Here is a 19,140-nt window from a genome sequence, read left to right as displayed (position 1 = left end):
ATCTCGCATCGTGGTAGGTATTTTTGTAAAATGACGTAATAATAAGTAGTAGTATAAATAGAGGTTGTGTGCCTCTTGTGCTGATTTGTAACTAGAGTTGTAATGATTTGAGCGATAATTTCGGCGTGGTAGAATTAAAAGGTCTATTTCTTTGCTTCGTGGACTGTTCGAGTAGCTGTTTGCGTTGGAAGCAATATACGACACCATGCTAATGCTCCAGAACCCCCTTTCTAGAAGGCAGAGGTTTGGACAAAGCTAATATGCATGATCAAATGCCAAGCTTATCGCTAATATATCGTAGGCCTATGTATAACACTCAATTTCAATAAAAAATATTTCGAATTAGATTTTTAATGTCATATCAACCTGCAGTAAAAGCTTCTAGCTCAACTTGGAAGAAAAATTATAAAGTAAATTATAATAATAAACCAAATTCTCGCGCATTTGACAACCATTGTTGTGTAGAATCACAAGAAACCATTGTCAACAATAAAGAGTCTTCAAAATTAAAATTATTTTTGTGGAGCGACATTTTATAGGGACGTAATATTTAATGTTTTAGAAACTTTAGTATCGTCTTTTTTCGAGCTATGCCAATAAGACGGACGAAACTGATGACGAAAAAGCAAGGTGTAAACAGCAATTGCACAGCAGCTTGAGAAGTAAATGTTAAATTGTATCCAATATAGTTGTAAGCCAAGTTTTGTTTGACCATACAACTGTAAAATCAAAATTTGAAACTGATGACATGCTTTATTTTTTGCTCTGAATTTTTAATGTTCTCTGATTTTAGAGTTTAAACAAACTCCTGTTTTGACACTATCAATTTAGTGCTTCGTGTATGTGTGACTCAAAAACGATATAGCGACCATGGAGTTTCGTAAAAATTATATTTCCTCTACATCGAATGCCTTTCTATATATTCTAAATCCCAATCGTTATTTGTTTAGTTTAAGCGCCATCTTTATTACCTTTTTTGTGTTTCATTATTTAAACTTCGGTTTGTTTTTATCTTGAAAAGTTTATCTGATTTTTTTGTTCATTAAAGCAAAATTCTTGAAATGCACAGATTTTCCTTCAGAACTGCTCAAAAAAATTTAGAATTGCACATTTTGTGTAGAATTGCACGTTAAAAAAATTTCTTGGCATAAGTGTAAACTTTTGATAAGCCTTTTTCTATGTTGTTACGCCTTGATATTCTAAAAAAAATCCATTTTGGCAAAAAAAAACCTAATGATTCAATAGGTAACTGCTTTTAGGGAATTTAAGCATCTAAGAGGTTGCATTATGGACAAAATTGACTGCTGTTAGTACATACTGGGCAACAGCATCTATTTACAGAAAACCAAATTACGAATATTAATTACATTTATATTTGTGGATGATTTGATTCCATTTTGAAGTGAATTTAAGATCTTTGAACATGAGCGATTTAATATCGTAGTTTTCACCTTTGGAATGTGAAATTAGAGTTTTCATCTACGTTTGCCTAATCTAAGTATAATTTTATCAAAGCAAAATATTTATCAATTTTAAAAGTAGCATTTTAAAATCACTATTGCACTATTGCTAGAGCAGCTAAAGTGATTTTTCGAACTCCTGCTTTAAAAACTTCAAGTCTAAACTGTATACTCTCGGCTAACATGTAATACAGTAAAAATCCGCAAACAAGAACATAGGAAAAAAAGAACCTACAGACTGATTTTATGGAAAATAACACCCATTTAATTTCTTTCTGATTTCTTTCCATGTTCTTATGAGATTGTGCATCATATTAAATAAATTATGAAATTCTCAAAGTCAGAAAGCATAGTTTCCAAGTCGTCATTGTGGTTTGATTAATTGATATTCAGAGCCATGTCATTTTATTTTCAATTTTTTCATATTGTGATTGAAATTGGTTTGTCCCCAACAGAATACCATATCGACCTCTACAATTTGAGTTCAGTCAGGCCATTCTCAAATCTAGTTACTTTTACCTTGTGCATCATAGTTGTTAGTGTCCTTGCGATAATAACCACAACCTGAAAATATCATGAGTACCACATTTATAAGAACCTAGTCAATCTGTTCTTTAGAAAAGTAGATTCTTGTTTGCGGGGTTTTAATGTAATACGGTTCTAGGCGAACTCTAGTTCAATCAAGACCCTTCAGAGGCTTTGAATCTATGCATTGAACCCTAATGCCTTATTACCAAAACCTTATGAGACCGAACGACTCTTTAGCATTGTGTACATAAAACCGGCACACAAGAAAGTGAAAGCTATTGACGTCGCAACAAACAGTAACGACTCAAGTGTACACCCTCATGAAATTATATCTGATTAAGTTACACTTAATCGTAAATTTTATTTGTTAAGGCACTGTTATATGCCATCTTATCGTTAGCTAAATTACTTACTATAAAACCAACTGCTGAAATGGAGTGGGTCTTTTAGAAAGGATGGGACACAAAGATTGATTAGTGACTGGGGCACCAGTGACCTCTAATCTGCCCCTGAAATGGAATGGAACAGTGCTACACTCAGACCATGTTCGCTGCAAACTTGTATAGATAGTCACAAAATGTTTGAGGTGACTAGCATTTTGGAGTTAGGAAATTGAGATAATATGTTTTAGTGTTAGTGGGGCTGTTTCACATCTTGGTTAGTAAAGGTTCGCTTTGGTACACACAAAGGGCCGGTTCATATAGTGGTGTGGTTCCATATTTGGGCTCTTTTTAAATCTTAACGTGATTTTGTAGCAAAGAGTGATTTCATATTGTAAGGTCGTTTCATATTGTAGCGTCGTTTCATACTTTGTAATATGGTGAATTCAGCCCTGGGACGTTTATTTGGACTCAGGGACAATAATCTAAAAAATGAGGCCTCGAACTAGACTGTCAGCTGGTAATCAAACTGAGGCTGAAACTAGTCATGCAATGTAGCGATTTCATGTGAACAGACAGCATGGCGGAGAATGGCTGAAGATTTTGGTTTTTGTTGTGTAAGATAGGATAAAGGATGTTTATCAACATGGATTTTGATTGATCATTCAAAATGTATCTAGCTGATACAAGTCTCATTTTTCAAGTCTGACGCACGCTGCAACAAAGGAATGGCACAGAATATGTCGCGAAAACTGTTTGTGGTTGTGCCTCAAGCATTGCATCAGGCCAGGGAATATTATAAAAAATTATTTGGAAAGTATTTATTCATCACAAATACTGTTAGTTACGTGACACTTTTCGGGCTTGGAGATGCCTTGACACAGCTGATGGAGCGTCGAATGCGAGGCGAAGATCGTAATCATGATTTTCGAAGGTCCCTGTGTGTTATTGCATTCGCATCCTTCCAGGGGCCTGTGAATCATTTCTGGTATCTTGGGCTAGACAAATTTATTAAAGGTACCATACACAGGACAGTTTTCAAGAAGGTTTTAGCTGATCAACTAGTCTTTGCTCCTTATGCATGTACATCATTTTATCTAGGTAAGTATTTTAAGTTCGTCTTTTCTACTTTTGGCATAAAAAATCCAGTGACAAATCTAGCCCTGAAATCTGGGGGGTGGGTGGGCTAGCAGGGGGCCAGACTTTCAGTTATAGGGGCCAACGCTAGCCATTTCCTTGCGAACTAGTAGAAGCGTGATGGCTCAAAATTAGCTAAGATGACCCGATTTTTAGCGCCCCCTAGATAAGTATGTCCTTGGTACAGATATATCAAGGCTGCTATCATTATGCCAAATAATTTTATTAGTGACGTAAAGAGCAGCTGCGCCCCCTAAGAAAAATAACAAATATTGTTGCTGGGGGCCCCTAAAGGTTTGGGACCCTTTGTTATTCAATTAGAGGTAACTTTAGTTCGTTACTCACTGAGTTTTATCTATTTTTCATAGTAGTTGACTGTCTTACCATAAATTATCTTTTTAGCTCCCCTCTCAGTTAAGCCCCCCTCTCTTATTAGCCCCTCCTTTTCAGAAGGAACATTTTAATTAGCCCCCCTCTCAATTTAGCCCTTCCCCCAAATTTTCACTGATGCTGAAAAAAAAATTTGACAAAAAACAGAGATTTTCATTTTATTAATTGGTCATTCAATACTTTGCATCAAATCAAAATTCACATCATGTCTCTTCCAGTATGACAGATCGAAAGACAAAGATTAAATGTGCTTAAAGCACGGCCCATGTGCAGGCCTTTTATCAAAATTACAGGCTGTTGGTACTCCAAGGGATGAAGTCAACCTTTTTGAATGCTTGATTTCAGAAGGCCACATGGCCCAAGAAGATATTTTAGAATTAATAATTGATGATGATGATGATGACAATATTATTGATGCTTTTTATTTTGCAAATAACAAAAAATTAGTTTACCACTATAAATGGTTTTTTATTGAAGGATATTTATTAAACCCCCTCTCCCAATTTACTAAGACTCTTAAAAGCCCCCCCCCCTTAAAGTGCTGAAAAACAATAAGCCCCCCCCCTAGGGGGCTTAAAAGGGAATTTAAGATATATCAATCTCCATTAGATCAAGCAAATCATTCTGTTACACAGATCATAGAACTTTGATAAACAATAGTAGATTGCCAAGGTATACTGGGATAGTATTGGTATTTCCCTGGGCTGGGCTCCAGAGTGAAAATGGTTTTCAATGGGATGCGGAGAATCTTGGTTTGGGCTTACCCTGTGCATCCCACCACAAGAAGGTGTATCTTGGTGATAATATATAACAAATATAGAATCAGGGCCCCTAGCTTGTTAGAAAAACGCAGTAAAGATTGAATTGAGCAAAATAACGAGCAAAATATTCTTTAAAATTATCTTGGATCTTAAAATTTCTCTACCTATGCAAAATTTCAAAATATCATGTGCAGATAAAATATTTCCTGCCAGCTGGCAAGACCTTGGAAAAGTTCCAGCAAATACAAATTGGAAATTCAAAGTTCTAGCAGGGTGGTAAAATGGGCAATACACTTTTGTTCTGCTGTTACTTTTGCTCTTATCAAGCCCCATATGTTGGGGGCAAAATATTAGTCACACTTTATTTACATGTGTTTTTGGCATGTTGCAGTGTTCCTTATTGTTGCAGTGATACAGCCACTGCTAGTCTAAAGTTAATTTTTTTTATCTTCCCAGATTATAAAAGGCTGAAATGCATGTTTAAGATGTCTTTCTAATTTCAAAATTCTTTTTTTATTTTGAGGTCTTGGTCTTTTGGAAGGTCAAACGTTAAAGACAACAGTTTCAGAAACAAAAGAAAAATTTTTACCAACTTACATTGTGAGTTTTTATCATCATGAGTTTCTTTATGTATGTATTTTGAGTTGGATTTTGACTGATCCTAAACTTGAGGGGCCTCTTGCCCCCTTTTGTGGCAAATATGAGGGGCCTCTTGCCTCCATTTTGCCAATATGTGTAGTTTTCTTTTTGCATGTATTTAGAGTTGGATTTTGATTTTTTACTTTTAATAAAAAAGCAGGCCCATGTCACAAATTTGAAGGTGTGGCAAGCCTCGCTAAAATGCGTGAGCACGTGAGCGGCACTCGCAGGCAAACCATGCTGATGAAATTACTGCTGCAGGCGCATCTAAAAAGCAGTCTTAAATAGACTTGTTCAAAGTTCAAGTGTTCACTGTTTTTATTATAACTTTGAATGTTTTAAGAATGGATTCTGGCTGTAGCAGTTTTAGAGAGTCTAAATTCAGTTTCATTTCTTTACATGATTGTCCATTTTAAGTTTACAATTTCAAACCATTTTCTGTGTGCCAGTTATCTTTATAGACAGAAAACAAGTACCTGATGCAAATAAATAGGAGCAGGGCCTACACCCCTGATCCTAAACTCAGTCCTGGTAATATGAAATTTGGCGGCGTGCTAGTAAATGCACACCTTGAAAAGTTTAGGCATTTTATGATGTGCGGTTCATAAAATGGAGACCTTACGATTTTTATGAAGACCTGATGTCATATTTGTATTAGAAGGTGTGTTTGAAAAATTGTTTGAGATTTCCATAAGACCAAAATGTTCTTATGAAATTTTAGAAGAAGTGTCATTAATACACTCAAAAATGCTTTTCAAAGTGGAGTCATCCGAAAACGGAATCATTTGAATACGTGTCGTTTTATTGGGAACAGCAAAGACAGAGGCAATCAAAAACAGAGTTATTCAATCTCAGTTTCAGAAAGAGCTCGAGCAGAGGATATGAGCGGACAAATATGGAGTAATGGAAACACCTACGTTTCGTTCAGGGTAAAATGTGTTCACAAGAATACGAAAAGAACAAAGTGAGAGAACTGAGAGACACAAAAACAGAGTAAAATGGAAACTGGGCCTAATGGAAATGAAGCAAAGAGTTAAAATGCCTCTGGGAATGCCATCAATATAACCCACGCAAAATAAATTAAAAATTACTTTAGAGAAAATAAACAAGAAATTTAAAGAAACAAAAGAGAAAAAAATAGTAATTCAAAATGCGGAACTGCGCGTGCGATAGAAAGCAGCGCCTCTGGAGTTTTAGGTGTGGGTGGAGGCATGTGCGTGCAATGGCATGCCTAATATCACCAGGACTAGATTGGAGGGGCCAGCAGTACAGGTTACCCAAATAAATCATTTAAGCTTTATTTTCACAAAAAGTGGGGAGGCCATGGTCTCCTGCCCCCCTCCAAGTTGCATGAGCCCTGATTTGAATGGTGTTGCAAAACAGTACTTTATAGTGTGTAGTGAATGTTCATGTAGTCCTTTTGTTAACATCTGTTTCCAGAATCCAGTTGAACATCTGAAAAAATTATGATCAGGCCACCATATAGTGCCAAATGATGCATTGTCAGTGTCTTCAGGTGCCAAGAGGTGCATGGTCTTATGAAATTTTTAGAACCAATTTGCCTTTTGCAGACCTTCTAAGTCTCACACATTGCCTGAGACACAGGCATTTCAGTACTTTCTCCTGTTCATCCGCATCAAAGCAGAATTCTCATGCATTCTTCAATAAAGTTTCTGGTTTATTCAAATTCTTCAGTTTTTCCAAATCCTAGAAAAAAATCCTCTGTCCTAACATGGCCTAGATACAGATAGTGTAGAAAAGGAATCCAGTCAATCCACAATTTCTGTATAATCCTTTTTTGCCTATTCACAACACTGGTTGCCCCAAGCAATATTTCCTGTAATGTAAAGGAAAACAATCATCTCCCAAGCATATTCTAATTCAACTAGTTATGACAGATCCCACAAAAGGTGTGTCTGAAACCATACTTTACTCGAAGTGAAGGTTTCCAAAGAGTTAGAGGGTATGGCAAGAGAAAAAATTTTCTAAGTGTTATTCCTGGTTCCCCTTTTCATTCATGTGCTACCAGGATTAACTATAGATCCACCTCTGGCCTTGGCAGAAACTCCCCATGGTAGTCCAAGCGATTTCTCCATTCAAAACACTCATTCTTTCAAAAACTGAACCTTGACAGGGCTGTCTTTGCACATTGGTTAATACACTTGTGCACCAGGCTAGACCTGTTCGTGAAGTGTGTCTCTAATTTGAGCAATGAAACCTTAAGTCTTCATCACTGCTACTTTAGCCAGCTTTACTAATGTTTTCATTTATTCTTGAAATTTTCAATAGAATACCAAACCAAAAGTCAATAATATCTTCTAATTATTTTCTTTTAATCAAATTTCATTATCTTTCAAGCCAGTATCTCCTTTTTTCGGCATATCCATTTAAAACAGCTGATTTCATTGAGCCACATTATCAACATGGCACAGATCAACTTTATGACATGGTATTTTGACTTTCTGTATGGATGACTGTTTCGCTACACTACAATTGATTGACTGTGCTTACATCCTATAGGCTTATTGTTAAGATAATCTGTGCATAATCAGCCAGTGTAATCTGTTTTGTTATCCTGGATGATTGCAATCTTCCATCCTCCTCGTATGTTTTAAATGCAGCTTTATGTATACACCTTGGTGTCAATATCATTCACCCCCTAGGAAAAATTTCAAGAAATATTTAATCTTTTTCAGATATTTATAGTCTATCTTAGTTTTTTTATTTTCTTTGGAGCTACCTATTGTAGCTACATTGAGACATTAAGCTATTGTAATTATAGCAATAAAAGTAACTATTGTGCCACATAAGTAAGTTTTACACTGCAAATAACTATCTTACCGACACAACCCTCCCTCCTGAAATCTCCGATAGCCTGCTCATCGCTCTCAATCCTCTACAAAATTTATTTCATTAGAAAATACTGTCAAACTTGAACCGGTATTTAATAATGCAAATTGCTTTTGCAGGCGGATCTTTCAGTTTGGCCAGCTGCTCAGGTGAGTGGATTTTATCTTTTCTCACTGGATGCAGACATAAACATACTTGATCCCTAAGTTTACATTCAGATCAACATGGTTGCAACCACAATAGTTCGCGTGGACACAGCTTTCGATATCATCTGTTATTCTAAGCTGTCGTGACATTATCCATTATGGGACGAGTGTTTATTTGCCTCGTATGTTAGTAAGGATGTTTTCATCAATTTCCAAGGAATGACCAGGGTTCGGTGTACTAGAAATTCCACGGTTAATTTATTTCCTTTTGCTCAACATTGTAAATAATGTAGCTTTCGACATTGACTGTTCTCGTAAAGTTTTTAAAAATCAAACCTAAATGAGAGTTATCAAACAATCTATACCACTATAGAAAGTAAAATTTTGTTCGATTGAAGAACACAACTCTTTTCCCTTCCCTTTTCCTTCCTGTTACTGCCTTTTATTTCCTTCTTTATTTCTGTTAATTCTTGCAATACACTCTTTTTTATAAAAACAATTTTATAACAACGCGTGTCTCAAAATTGGCCAAAATTTACGAACAAATTATGAACAAGCTGAGCTACTGTATAATGTAATGTTGAACAATGTTCCATCTCGAAAACATAAGTGCTATTTAGGTGAATTTCAAAATGTGTCGGCAAATAAAGGGTGTCTCACTCACTTTGTTTGCAAATGAGGCCTGAGCACCTCCTTAGAGCGCACACCACATTAATTTAAGAACAATCCAGCATCAGATTTTCGAAAAATTAAGAACATCGCCTGTTTCCCACCACATGGATTTATCTTTTTTTCAAAATCAATTTTTGCCTCTGCTTTGACATACAGCTTTCTGGCCATTCCTTTTCCTGTGCATGCTGTCCGTTTTCTACGCTTCTTACCATGTTCAAAATTCTAAAACGAGTCTTGCTGTAAAATTACTACCGACAAAGCTCATTCAAATGACGAAGGCATTTTTGTCGTTGCTTTAAGCGACCCCCAAATCATATCCGTATTGTTTGGTTTTGCCTTATCTCTTTTCATGGTTTGGATGAAAAGCATTTGTTGCCAGCTCCTACCCTTGCGCAACCCATGATTAAACTCTATTCCACTTGATTTAAAAGTCAGTTTTCAATAGTTCTAATGATAGTTTTTTGCATTTCAGCTGCTGAATTTCTACGTTGTTCCTTCGCATTTAAGAATGATGTATATCAATTTTGTGACACTTCTGTGGAATACCTTTATGTCCTACATGAAACACAAAGGTGTTACTTCAAGTTAAGTAAATATCCTTCACTACTAGCCGTTATACAAATTGTCATAAGTATGAAAATTTATCACATGCAAATCACAAACTTTTCTTTGTTATAAGATTTTCTCGAATTTTTCATGAATTCGTGATTAACGATTTCGTCTTTTCGCAACGATGTGTAAAGGCTGATTTCCACAGGGCGAATTTCGCATCGAATTCGCTGCGAATTCTCTTCGAAATTGTTTTTTGATTTCCACAAGACTGCGAATTCGCTGCGAAATTATATATTGATTGCCCCAAAACTCAAATTTAAGGCGCCCATTTTCAGAAATGCATGCATGGCGAATGTTCCAAAGACTGTTGTCTTACAAATCAAGCAAATTAACTTTTGCTTTGACTGGTTATTAGGTGCTGCGAAATATTTCGCCGCGAAAAAGTAGAACTCTTTTCTACTTTCTTGCGAATTCGCTGCGAAATCAAAAATCAAAACTGCGCATGCCTTAATCCCTTCGTCAGCAATTTCGCCGCGAATTCGCTGCGAAACTCGCCTCGTGGAAATCAGCCTTAACTCAACTTTGTTTTATAATATTTAAAAACCGCTTTATAGAGGATTCCTAGAATAGGGGTATTATGAACATGGTCTATAGGTACTTAGATAATCCTGCGATCATATGACTTTGTTCAAATCCCCCCGAATTATATATTGTTCCTAACTTAAGCCCAAGAAGCAAACTAGCGTCAAATTATGCCATACCTTTAGCTTTACCTCATGGTTAGGCACCCAGTTATATTTCACCTAATTTTGAATCAGCGCACCCAAGGGTTAACTGAAGGGTTAATGTGTTTGCCTGTCCTGGCCTGAGACCTTTTTTTACTTTACAGTTAGGCCTGTTGTATTATTACCAAAACGCTAGGAGACCTGAGTCCTTTAGTATTGTGTCGATTCGATCGCTGCTTTGAAGTTTTTGAATGGGACATGTTGTAAGGACATATACATCAACGATTTTTGTTGTTGAAAACAGTCTTTGTTGATGTATAAAAATGAAACACATGTAAATGCAAAATTTGTGCCATATCGCCGAATTAAGCCTGTCTTTGATTTGATTTCATAAGATTTTTATCTTTTGATGGAGAATTAAATTTATTGAGCCAGGATAAGACTGCATCTCATCTTCTTGCAAATTCCGCATCAAAAGATTATGCTTTCAATTCTACAGCTATTCTAAGGGTGTTAGTGCTTTCCCTGTTTAGGTCTTCTGATCAAGTCAATTTATAACCAAACAAATTAAAATCACTTCGCATCAGTACAAAGTCATATTTGAGCATAGTGGAAAAAGAGGGACCCTGTTTGTAACAATATTTGTATACCGTTTATTCAAAAATAAGATTTATTTTGAGAATGTCATAGCTCCCTCCTCAATGTGATGTCAAATGTTTGTCTCTATAGCGAATTTCGCTGCAGTAAAAATCTGGTAAAATACCAGCTCACTGATATCCAATGCGGAAGCAGAGTCATGTTAGCTCAAATCTAAACATTTTTCTATTTTATGAACTTAAAAATTGCTTCCTATTTTGTCCATGAAGCAATGATTATCTTCCTAATAGGTAATCTCCCCCCAATCTCCCCCTACCACACTTCCTCTCCAAACTTCAATTCCCAACGTAAAGGATGTCATTAACCGTTTATGATTTACAGTTACTGCGTAAAAAATCATTCTTTGAGATTTTCTATTTATATGGATAATCTTTCACACATACTTATTGTGATTAAGTAACATTGATATTTGTTCTCAATTACAATATTTATTCATTGGACACTGGGCACATTTTACTACAGCATTGTGTTATACGTTGTATCATAATTAGCAGTTAGTATTAGATAAGGTGAACTCGAATAAGATCACGGATAGATTACAACAAGTTATATAATAGTTATTTTGTATACAATGACCTATAACTATTATGTCGGGGGGGGGGGCAAGAACAGGTTTTTTTAGCCCTGTATCGCGAGCATTGCAATAAAAGATATCCTCTCACAAAGTTGTTGAAAAATGGAAATCCTTTGCAAGCTAATTTGCAGTTGTTTTCTAACTAATGCATTTTGGAAGAAACCCTCGAAGCTAGTGCTTGAATTTCACTGTTCAGTTTGTTGTTTTTACTTTTGAATTTTGGTTTTTAGTACGACTGAAACTCAGCAATAATTGGGATATATTATTTAGCACAATTTACTTCGTTTTGATATTTTGTACGTATTCGCTGAATGTGTATTTAAATTGGTAATTGTATTTGTTATTATTAAATTATTATTAATTGCAAAAAAGAAATATTTTGATTTAGATCGTAGTCGTAGATTGTCGAAGAAGAATAGAGAATTGAAAAACTAGTTTGCCGGATTATGTGTCTACCAAAATACATAGCTACGGATTTTACATAATATCGAATTCCCTATTTTTATTCCTGTTGTAATTTGGCATAAATCCTCTAGTGTGATATTCAAATCGCTATTTGCATTTTAAAATTTATATTTTTTTACTGATATATCTACTTTATTTTGCATGTAATTATTATCAGATATAAAAAAGACGAGAAGCATGAATGTTGAGAATCTTGGCCAATGAATAAACAGGTTCTAATCAACGCAATGGTAGTTATAAAGATAACTCGATGGAGAATGCTCGATGTCGAATTGAGAGTGCTGTAGGCCGTTTGATGAGCATTACAGGGAAGGTTCGAAGTTGCTACTCATTGGTTTGCGCTCAGTGCGATCTTCAGGACTAACCCCTGCATACGCAATTCTATACTCAGCCTTGCTTTGCTATTCATTCTTTCTTGTCGTATTGAGAGCTGTAAGCCGTTTGATGAGCATTACAGGGAAGGTTCGAAGTTGCTACTCATTGGTTTGCGCTCAGTGCGATCTTCAGGACTAACCCCTGCATACGCAATTCTATACTCAGCCTTGCTTTGCTATTCATTCTTTCTTGTCGTATTGAGAGCTGTAGGCCGTTTGATGAGCATTACAGGGAAGGTTCGAAGTTGCTACTCATTGGTTTGCGCTCAGTGCGATCTTCAGGACTAACCCCTGCATACGCAATTCTATACTCAGCCTTGCTTTGCTATTCATTCTTTCTTGTCGTATTGAGAGCTGTAGGCCGTTTGATGAGCATTACAGGGAAGGTTCGAAGTTGCTACTCATTGGTTTGCGCTCAGTGCGATCTTCAGGACTAACCCCTGCATACGCAATTCTATACTCAGCCTTGCTTTGCTATTCATTCTTTCTTGTCGTATTGAGAGCTGTAGGCCGTTTGATGAGCATTACAGGGAAGGTTCGAAGTTGCTACTCATTGGTTTGCGCTCAGTGCGATCTTCAGGACTAACCCCTGCATACGCAATTCTATACTCAGCCTTGCTTTGCTATTCATTCTTTCTTGTCGTATTGAGAGCTGTAAGCCGTTTGATGAGCATTACAGGGAAGGTTCGAAGTTGCTACTCATTGGTTTGCGCTCAGTGCGATCTTCAGGACTAACCCCTGCATACGCAATTCTATACTCAGCCTTGCTTTGCTATTCATTCTTTCTTGTCGTATTGAGAGCTGTAGGCCGTTTGATGAGCATTACAGGGAAGGTTCGAAGTTGCTACTCATTGGTTTGCGCTCAGTGCGATCTTCAGGACTAGCCCCTGCATACGCAATTCTATACTCAGTCTTGCTTTGCTATTCATTCTTTCTTGTCGTATTGAGAGCTGTAGGCCGTTTGATGAGCATTACAGGGAAGGTTCGAAGTTGCTACTCATTGGTTTGCGCTCAGTGCGATCTTCAGGACTAACCCCTGCATACGCAATTCTATACTCAGCCTTGCTTTGCTATTCATTCTTTCTTGTCGTATTGAGAGCTGTAGGCCGTTTGATGAGCATTACAGGGAAGGTTCGAAGTTGCTACTCATTGGTTTGCGCTCAGTGCGATCTTCAGGACTAACCCCTGCATACGCAATTCTATACTCAGCCTTGCTTTGCTATTCATTCTTTCTTGTCGTATTGAGAGCTGTAAGCCGTTTGATGAGCATTACAGGGAAGGTTCGAAGTTGCTACTCATTGGTTTGCGCTCAGTGCGATCTTCAGGACTAACCCCTGCATACGCAATTCTATACTCAGCCTTGCTTTGCTATTCATTCTTTCTTGTCGTATTGAGAGCTGTAAGCCGTTTGATGAGCATTACAGGGAAGGTTCGAAGTTGCTACTCATTGGTTTGCGCTCAGTGCGATCTTCAGGGCTAACCCCTGCATACGCAATTCTATACTCAGTCTTGCTTTGCTATTCATTCTTTCTTCTTTAGACTTTGGTTACCATGCGCGTAAGAAAACCATGAAAAAATTCAATCAACTTGTTTCCGATTGAGTTGATCGCTTAACTCATAAAATATACATTTCAAATGGCCTGATATTCAAAGATTTTTCAAGGAAAGGTGCAAATCAAAAGTTAACTTATGAATTTATTTATGGATCATCAAAGACTTTAAGATATTCGGCTACACTGCCCTTTGCATGTGTTTTTTCCAGAATCACATATGATAAGTCCAATAAGTTTGTTGCATATTCAGTTAAGGCTAACAGCATTTACATGCAAAGATTTTTGTTTAACTCAGGGCTTCTCGTGATCGAGGACTTGAAACACCACACAACAGCAGGTTCGGGCTCAAAACTGTTGGAAAAGGACAACATGTAATTTGTAAATCAATTTAAGTGGAACCAAGCTGAAAATAGCATGATTTGGATGCACTCCCTCAGCCCTTTAAACCCGTGTAATTGAAGAATGAAACCGCTTACAGGTCCAAGTAATGTGTGCCGAATGAGGTCAATACCGATAGGCAATGGATGTTTTCTAGATCATACAGGTTTTTCTAGAATTGAATCATACTATAACTTGTCTTCAGGATTTGATACTGAATTTCTGGTACTTGACTTAAAAAACTATCTGGCCGCTAAAGTAGAAACCTATGTTATAGAACTCTAATCATTTGCAAATTTTTTTTGCACTTTAAAAAAGCATTTTTTTGTCCCTCGTTTCATTTTTTAAAACTTGATTTTTTAAATCGACCTATTCCAGTTTCGACTAAAAAAGATTTGTTAATCTTTGATTTAACTGGCCGAATCAACAGTGGCATTTATTTATCAATGCTGAAAGTCTGTTCAACTTTAAATCCCGCTTAATTGATGATTCGGTTCATTTAATTCAAAAGCGGTGACAATTTTATTTAGTTATTTATTTAGTATTTGTATCATACAGGGTTTTTGTGCTAGGGGGCTCAGGGGCCTGGGCCCACTTTTTGATACCAAAAAGTAGCCACTTTCCCATCTTGCTATTGTTTCTTGCAATATTTTGCGCAAGACCCCCTTGTCATTTTGATAGCACCAGACTTAGCATATTCGTAGCAATCAAGAAGCGCTCATGGGACAGAGGGTGCTCGAAAGTTCAAAGAGCAGTTAAACAATCGTAGAAAGAAAATGCTCAATAAAATAGCCTTGTCATTGTAATGAAGATGTAAAAGAACTGACTTAACGCCATCGGATTGAGATTTAAAAGCAACCTGGTTCACTAAAACGTTTTGATGAGATTTTGCTTGCATCGGCAAACTATGGTATTGTAATGCTCAGACAAGGAAGTAGATTGACGGCATGGTGCATTTTTGCATGCATGATTATCAAAATACCCTTTGTTCTTCTGAATGCTTTTCTAGTTTGTTTACGACAATATGAGCAACACGGAAGTACTGTTGAGTAACTTCACAATCGTTCAATTGGTGAAAGACCATCTTGATGCAGAGTTGAAGAAAGTTGCAATTGGTACTACAGAAAACGAAGCATATAATATTTTCAGCATCCGAATTGATGAAAAGATTATCTCACTGTAAGTAACGGTTTTTGCATGTTTCGTATCTAGCAATGTGTTTGTTTGCTAATCTAAGTCAGGCCCGTCGGAACCGGGGGGGCTGGGGAGGGGAGGGCCCCCAATAATTGTCAGACTGTAGTATATTTCCTTTTTAACAGTGTACTAGATGAGAAGGAATACAATTGGGCAGCCCCCTCCCCTCCCCCCCCCCCCCAATATGAATTTTGTTCCGACGGCACTGTAGGTAGAGAAAGAATTTTTTGTCAGAAGAATGGTTTGAAATTTGAATGCGTCTGGGATTTTAGAGGCTGCAAATGAAACTTAACAGCTGCATAAGAACAAGGAAAATAATGTTTCTTCAAAACCTTCTAATATGAGCCTCGAAATTTATCTGCGTACAACCTCAGTTCGCACAGGGAAACAACGTTGAAAATTAACGCAATGAACAAACGCAGCTGAAGGCCCAGATGAAATAAAGCTTCAGAGGCAAATAACCAGACACCAGAGATGCCAGAAACATTAAAGGGCAAAGGAACAGGCTTGAAAACAAGGGAATTTGAAAAAAGATTCGCGGTCTTTGGGAACTGGTAATTTTCATTTTTGAATATGCTATAGCTTATAGGCACCCTAAATATGGACTAATTGTTGGCAAATTAAAATTGTTTACACTTTTGAGCACAGTCGTAGTCATACAAAGTTCTTGAAAAAGTTCAATGCTGTTGATGAATTGCAAAGTTGCATACAATAAATATTTATATGACTTACTTGATGTATTAAAGATTCATTCCCTAGTAAAGGTCATGTGTGTACATACTAATTAAGAACAAAAACTATTTGCATAATTACTTGATTGGCTTTTTGCGAAACGAGGTACACATGGATGGGAGGTTATTGAAAATCGGGCAAGCAAATGCCTGAACCAGGTTTTCGACGCCTTTTCTTGCAAATTTTTTGGAAAAAACGATATAGGAAAAAAGGGGGGTCTATTGTTGAACCTTTTTTCCAAGAGGGAGTAATCGATCAATTTTCAGCATCCACAAGAAGAACTTAGATCTAGGGGTATGAAGCCCCAAACAATTTTTTTCTTGGCCTAGTACTAGTTATCCCTCCACGCTGTACCACAAAAATCATCAACATTGAACAACAACATGCTAACACAAAGGCTTTCTCTTTTGCCACTATCTACAAAGATTCAATGGAACACATGTCTCTTTCATGCCCCTGCCTCGTGTCTGTTTTGTCTTTTTCGGTATGTTTTGTCTTTTACACCTGGATGTTACGGTTGTTGTTTGTAATGGTGCTGCTCAATCGTATCAGATTACAAAGCTTTATTTTGGTACCTTTATGTTATATAATTCAACATTTTTTATATCAATGTTCGTATGATGTCATGCATTTAAATCAATAGTATGGTAAGTGATTGTAACGTATAGCTTATGGTCAAAATATTACCACAAAAATGTCACGCTGGTCCGCGTTTTATTGTGTGCACGAGCCACAACAAAATCTTATTTTCTTTAAACATTCTTATCTCTGTAGAAAGAGAGGGCACACTTTAAACATTACCTGTAGAGAGACATTCGAAGCTTTGGTCATCAAAACATCTTTGTTTGGAATAAAGGGAGGGCAAACTTAAGAATCACTTTATGAAGATAGTAAAATCACTTTGATGTATCTTACTGAAAAGTAAAGGATCATGCTCCCTGACCACACTTACCTGTGGCTCAAGGAATTTTCAATGATTTCGTTTTTCGAAACTGATGTGAGTAACTACAGGTCGTATATGTAGATTATCTAAAAGTAGAACAGTACTTAAAGTTCAGGGCCCCCATCAAAGAGGGAGGCGGGAGTGGCACGAAGTCATATTTTTGAAAAACAAACGAGATCTTTTCAGTTCTGTTCAGTTCAGTATTATTTTAAATTCCACTGGATACATACACTTGTTACAAATTAGAAATAATCCAAGCTTAAAAGTATAAACAATGTAAAAGGAAGTTAAATAATATAAACGTAACATAACAAATACAGAGTAGTGGAGAAACAAGCTAGTACTGTAAACAGGGAATTATTTAAAGGAGGAAACTTTCTCAGTAGTTTATAAACTAATCGAGGAGAAAGCACCCCCTAGTAAATTAGATGCGTTCTGCTTATTTTTTTAGTTCTTTTTAGTTTTTAGTTTTTAGTTCGCACGAAAATAGAAAAGGAGAAAAGATTTCAAGGCCTTGCAACTAGACGTACAATAACATGTAATTTGGAGCTTAATGTTGATGAAAATTGAAAGAATGGTTAAATTTTGTTTGATTTTTTTGTGCTGTGGTTCAACTTGACATATGTGTTTGATGAAGAATATCGTTACAATGGTCATGGGCGTAGCAGACGCAAAATGTTTGGGGGGCTATGAGTTTTGCACGAATGTTGTTGCTTCATTGAGATAAAATTGCCCTAATAGGCCTAAAATTCGACTCATTTGGCTTGATTGGGGGGAGGGGGGCTGCAGCTTCGAAACCCCATGCTCCAACGCCTATGGCAATCATCACTTTATCTTGTGGATAAGCATAAATTATATCGCAATTATATGTTCTCTTAAACCTTCAAGTGATCCCTCCATATACGTCCCCCTTGAGTGAGCCTCTACACTAATTATAAGCATAAGTGTGCAAAGAGTATTCACAATGCACATTTTTTACAAGAATATACCTTATAACATTATAATACGGGGTTTAAGCTTAATCAAATCTGTTTTTTCTGATTTCTTGATTTTTCTACTTTTTATAAAGCAAAATAGTTGTGACTTCAATAGTAAACCCCCCCTCCCCCCAAGTTCAGAGTTAACTATGCAGATAATTTTTGAAACCCATTCCCCCATCCAAAATCATACCGAGGAGCTATAGCTACTTCCAGGATTTATGGTATCTGATAAAACAGGCAATTTGAAGATATTGTGTAGTGTAGTTTACATCAAATTTGTTAAACCCTATGCCCCTTCTTGAATGCTTACTTCTATAGGTCATCGTTGATTTTCTTCTATCTAGACACAATCCACCGTAAGCCCTGCATATCTGTGTACTTCGTGGCCTTTCTTTCCATGCAAATAATTTTCATATGTTTTAAGACCGCTCTTTGACCAGAAGGAAGAAGGAAAATAATTTGTAAAAGGAAACGAATTCCAATGTGATATATTTCCTTCCTATTTGGGTTTTTTCCAGTTCTCAAGCACTTGCTGCGGAGTTTCTTCTGTTTGAGTTTCTATTGACAAGAAGTCTTTCCATTTTAGGTAAGTTCAATTTATGATTAAAAATCAAAACCATCAAGAGATCTTATTTATAATGAATGAAAAGATTTGTTTAGTCCATGAGTCTTCATAACATATCCATCTATAAGGCTGATTGTTCTTAATATTTTAGAAAATCTGAAACTGGATTGTTCTTGATTTGTTTTAAAATGTATAAGGTATGAGCAGTGCGATTGTTAGCTTTTTCGCTCTAGCGAGGTGTTCAGGCCTAATTGCCAAAAAAGTAAATGAGACAGCCTTCATTTGCCGACAAGCTTGAATATTCACCGAAAAAGCACCCAAACATGTCTAAAAATCTTCTTTTTGAGATAAAACGTTGTTCAAAATTGCATTTTACAGTAGCTCAGCTTGATCTTAATTTGTTTTTAACTTTTGACCAATTTCCGGCTCATGTTCTTATAAAAGAAAAGGGGAAATTGGTCTCGTGGCCTTGATGTTTTTGATTT

At 36.5% G+C, this 19,140-nt stretch overlaps 1 protein-coding gene across 1 annotated transcript; it reads left to right on the top strand.

The window, feature by feature from the left end:
• Nucleotides 1-2,927: 2,927 nt before the first annotated feature.
• On the top strand, nucleotides 2,928-13,185 carry LOC135694708 (mpv17-like protein 2). The gene is made up of 4 exons (XM_065213547.2): nucleotides 2,928-3,469; nucleotides 5,180-5,256; nucleotides 8,265-8,294; nucleotides 9,436-13,185. The coding sequence occupies exons 1-4, from the start codon at nucleotides 3,097-3,099 to the stop codon at nucleotides 9,550-9,552; spliced, it is 597 nt and encodes a 198-aa protein (XP_065069619.2). The 5' UTR covers nucleotides 2,928-3,096; the 3' UTR covers nucleotides 9,553-13,185.
• The last annotated feature ends 5,955 nt before the right edge of the window (nucleotides 13,186-19,140 follow it).

The sequence above is a fragment of the Rhopilema esculentum genome, chromosome 8 (genome assembly GCF_057945365.1).
Source record: "Rhopilema esculentum isolate cy_ngs chromosome 8, ASM5794536v1, whole genome shotgun sequence".
Lineage (NCBI taxonomy): Eukaryota > Metazoa > Cnidaria > Scyphozoa > Rhizostomeae > Rhizostomatidae > Rhopilema > Rhopilema esculentum.
This window is presented reverse-complemented; position numbering and strand designations above follow the sequence as displayed.

Bases quoted from the DNA above. Each gene is read 5' to 3' on its own strand.
- LOC135694708 (XM_065213547.2), top strand. From the start codon at position 3,097: ATGGCACAGAATATGTCGCGAAAACTGTTTGTGGTTGTGCCTCAAGCA. The intron at 3,470-5,179 runs GTAAGTATTTTA...TTTTATTTTGAG, and splicing joins ATGTACATCATTTTATCTAG to GTCTTGGTCTTTTGGAAGGT. The intron at 8,295-9,435 runs GTGAGTGGATTT...TTTGCATTTCAG, and splicing joins CAGTTTGGCCAGCTGCTCAG to CTGCTGAATTTCTACGTTGT.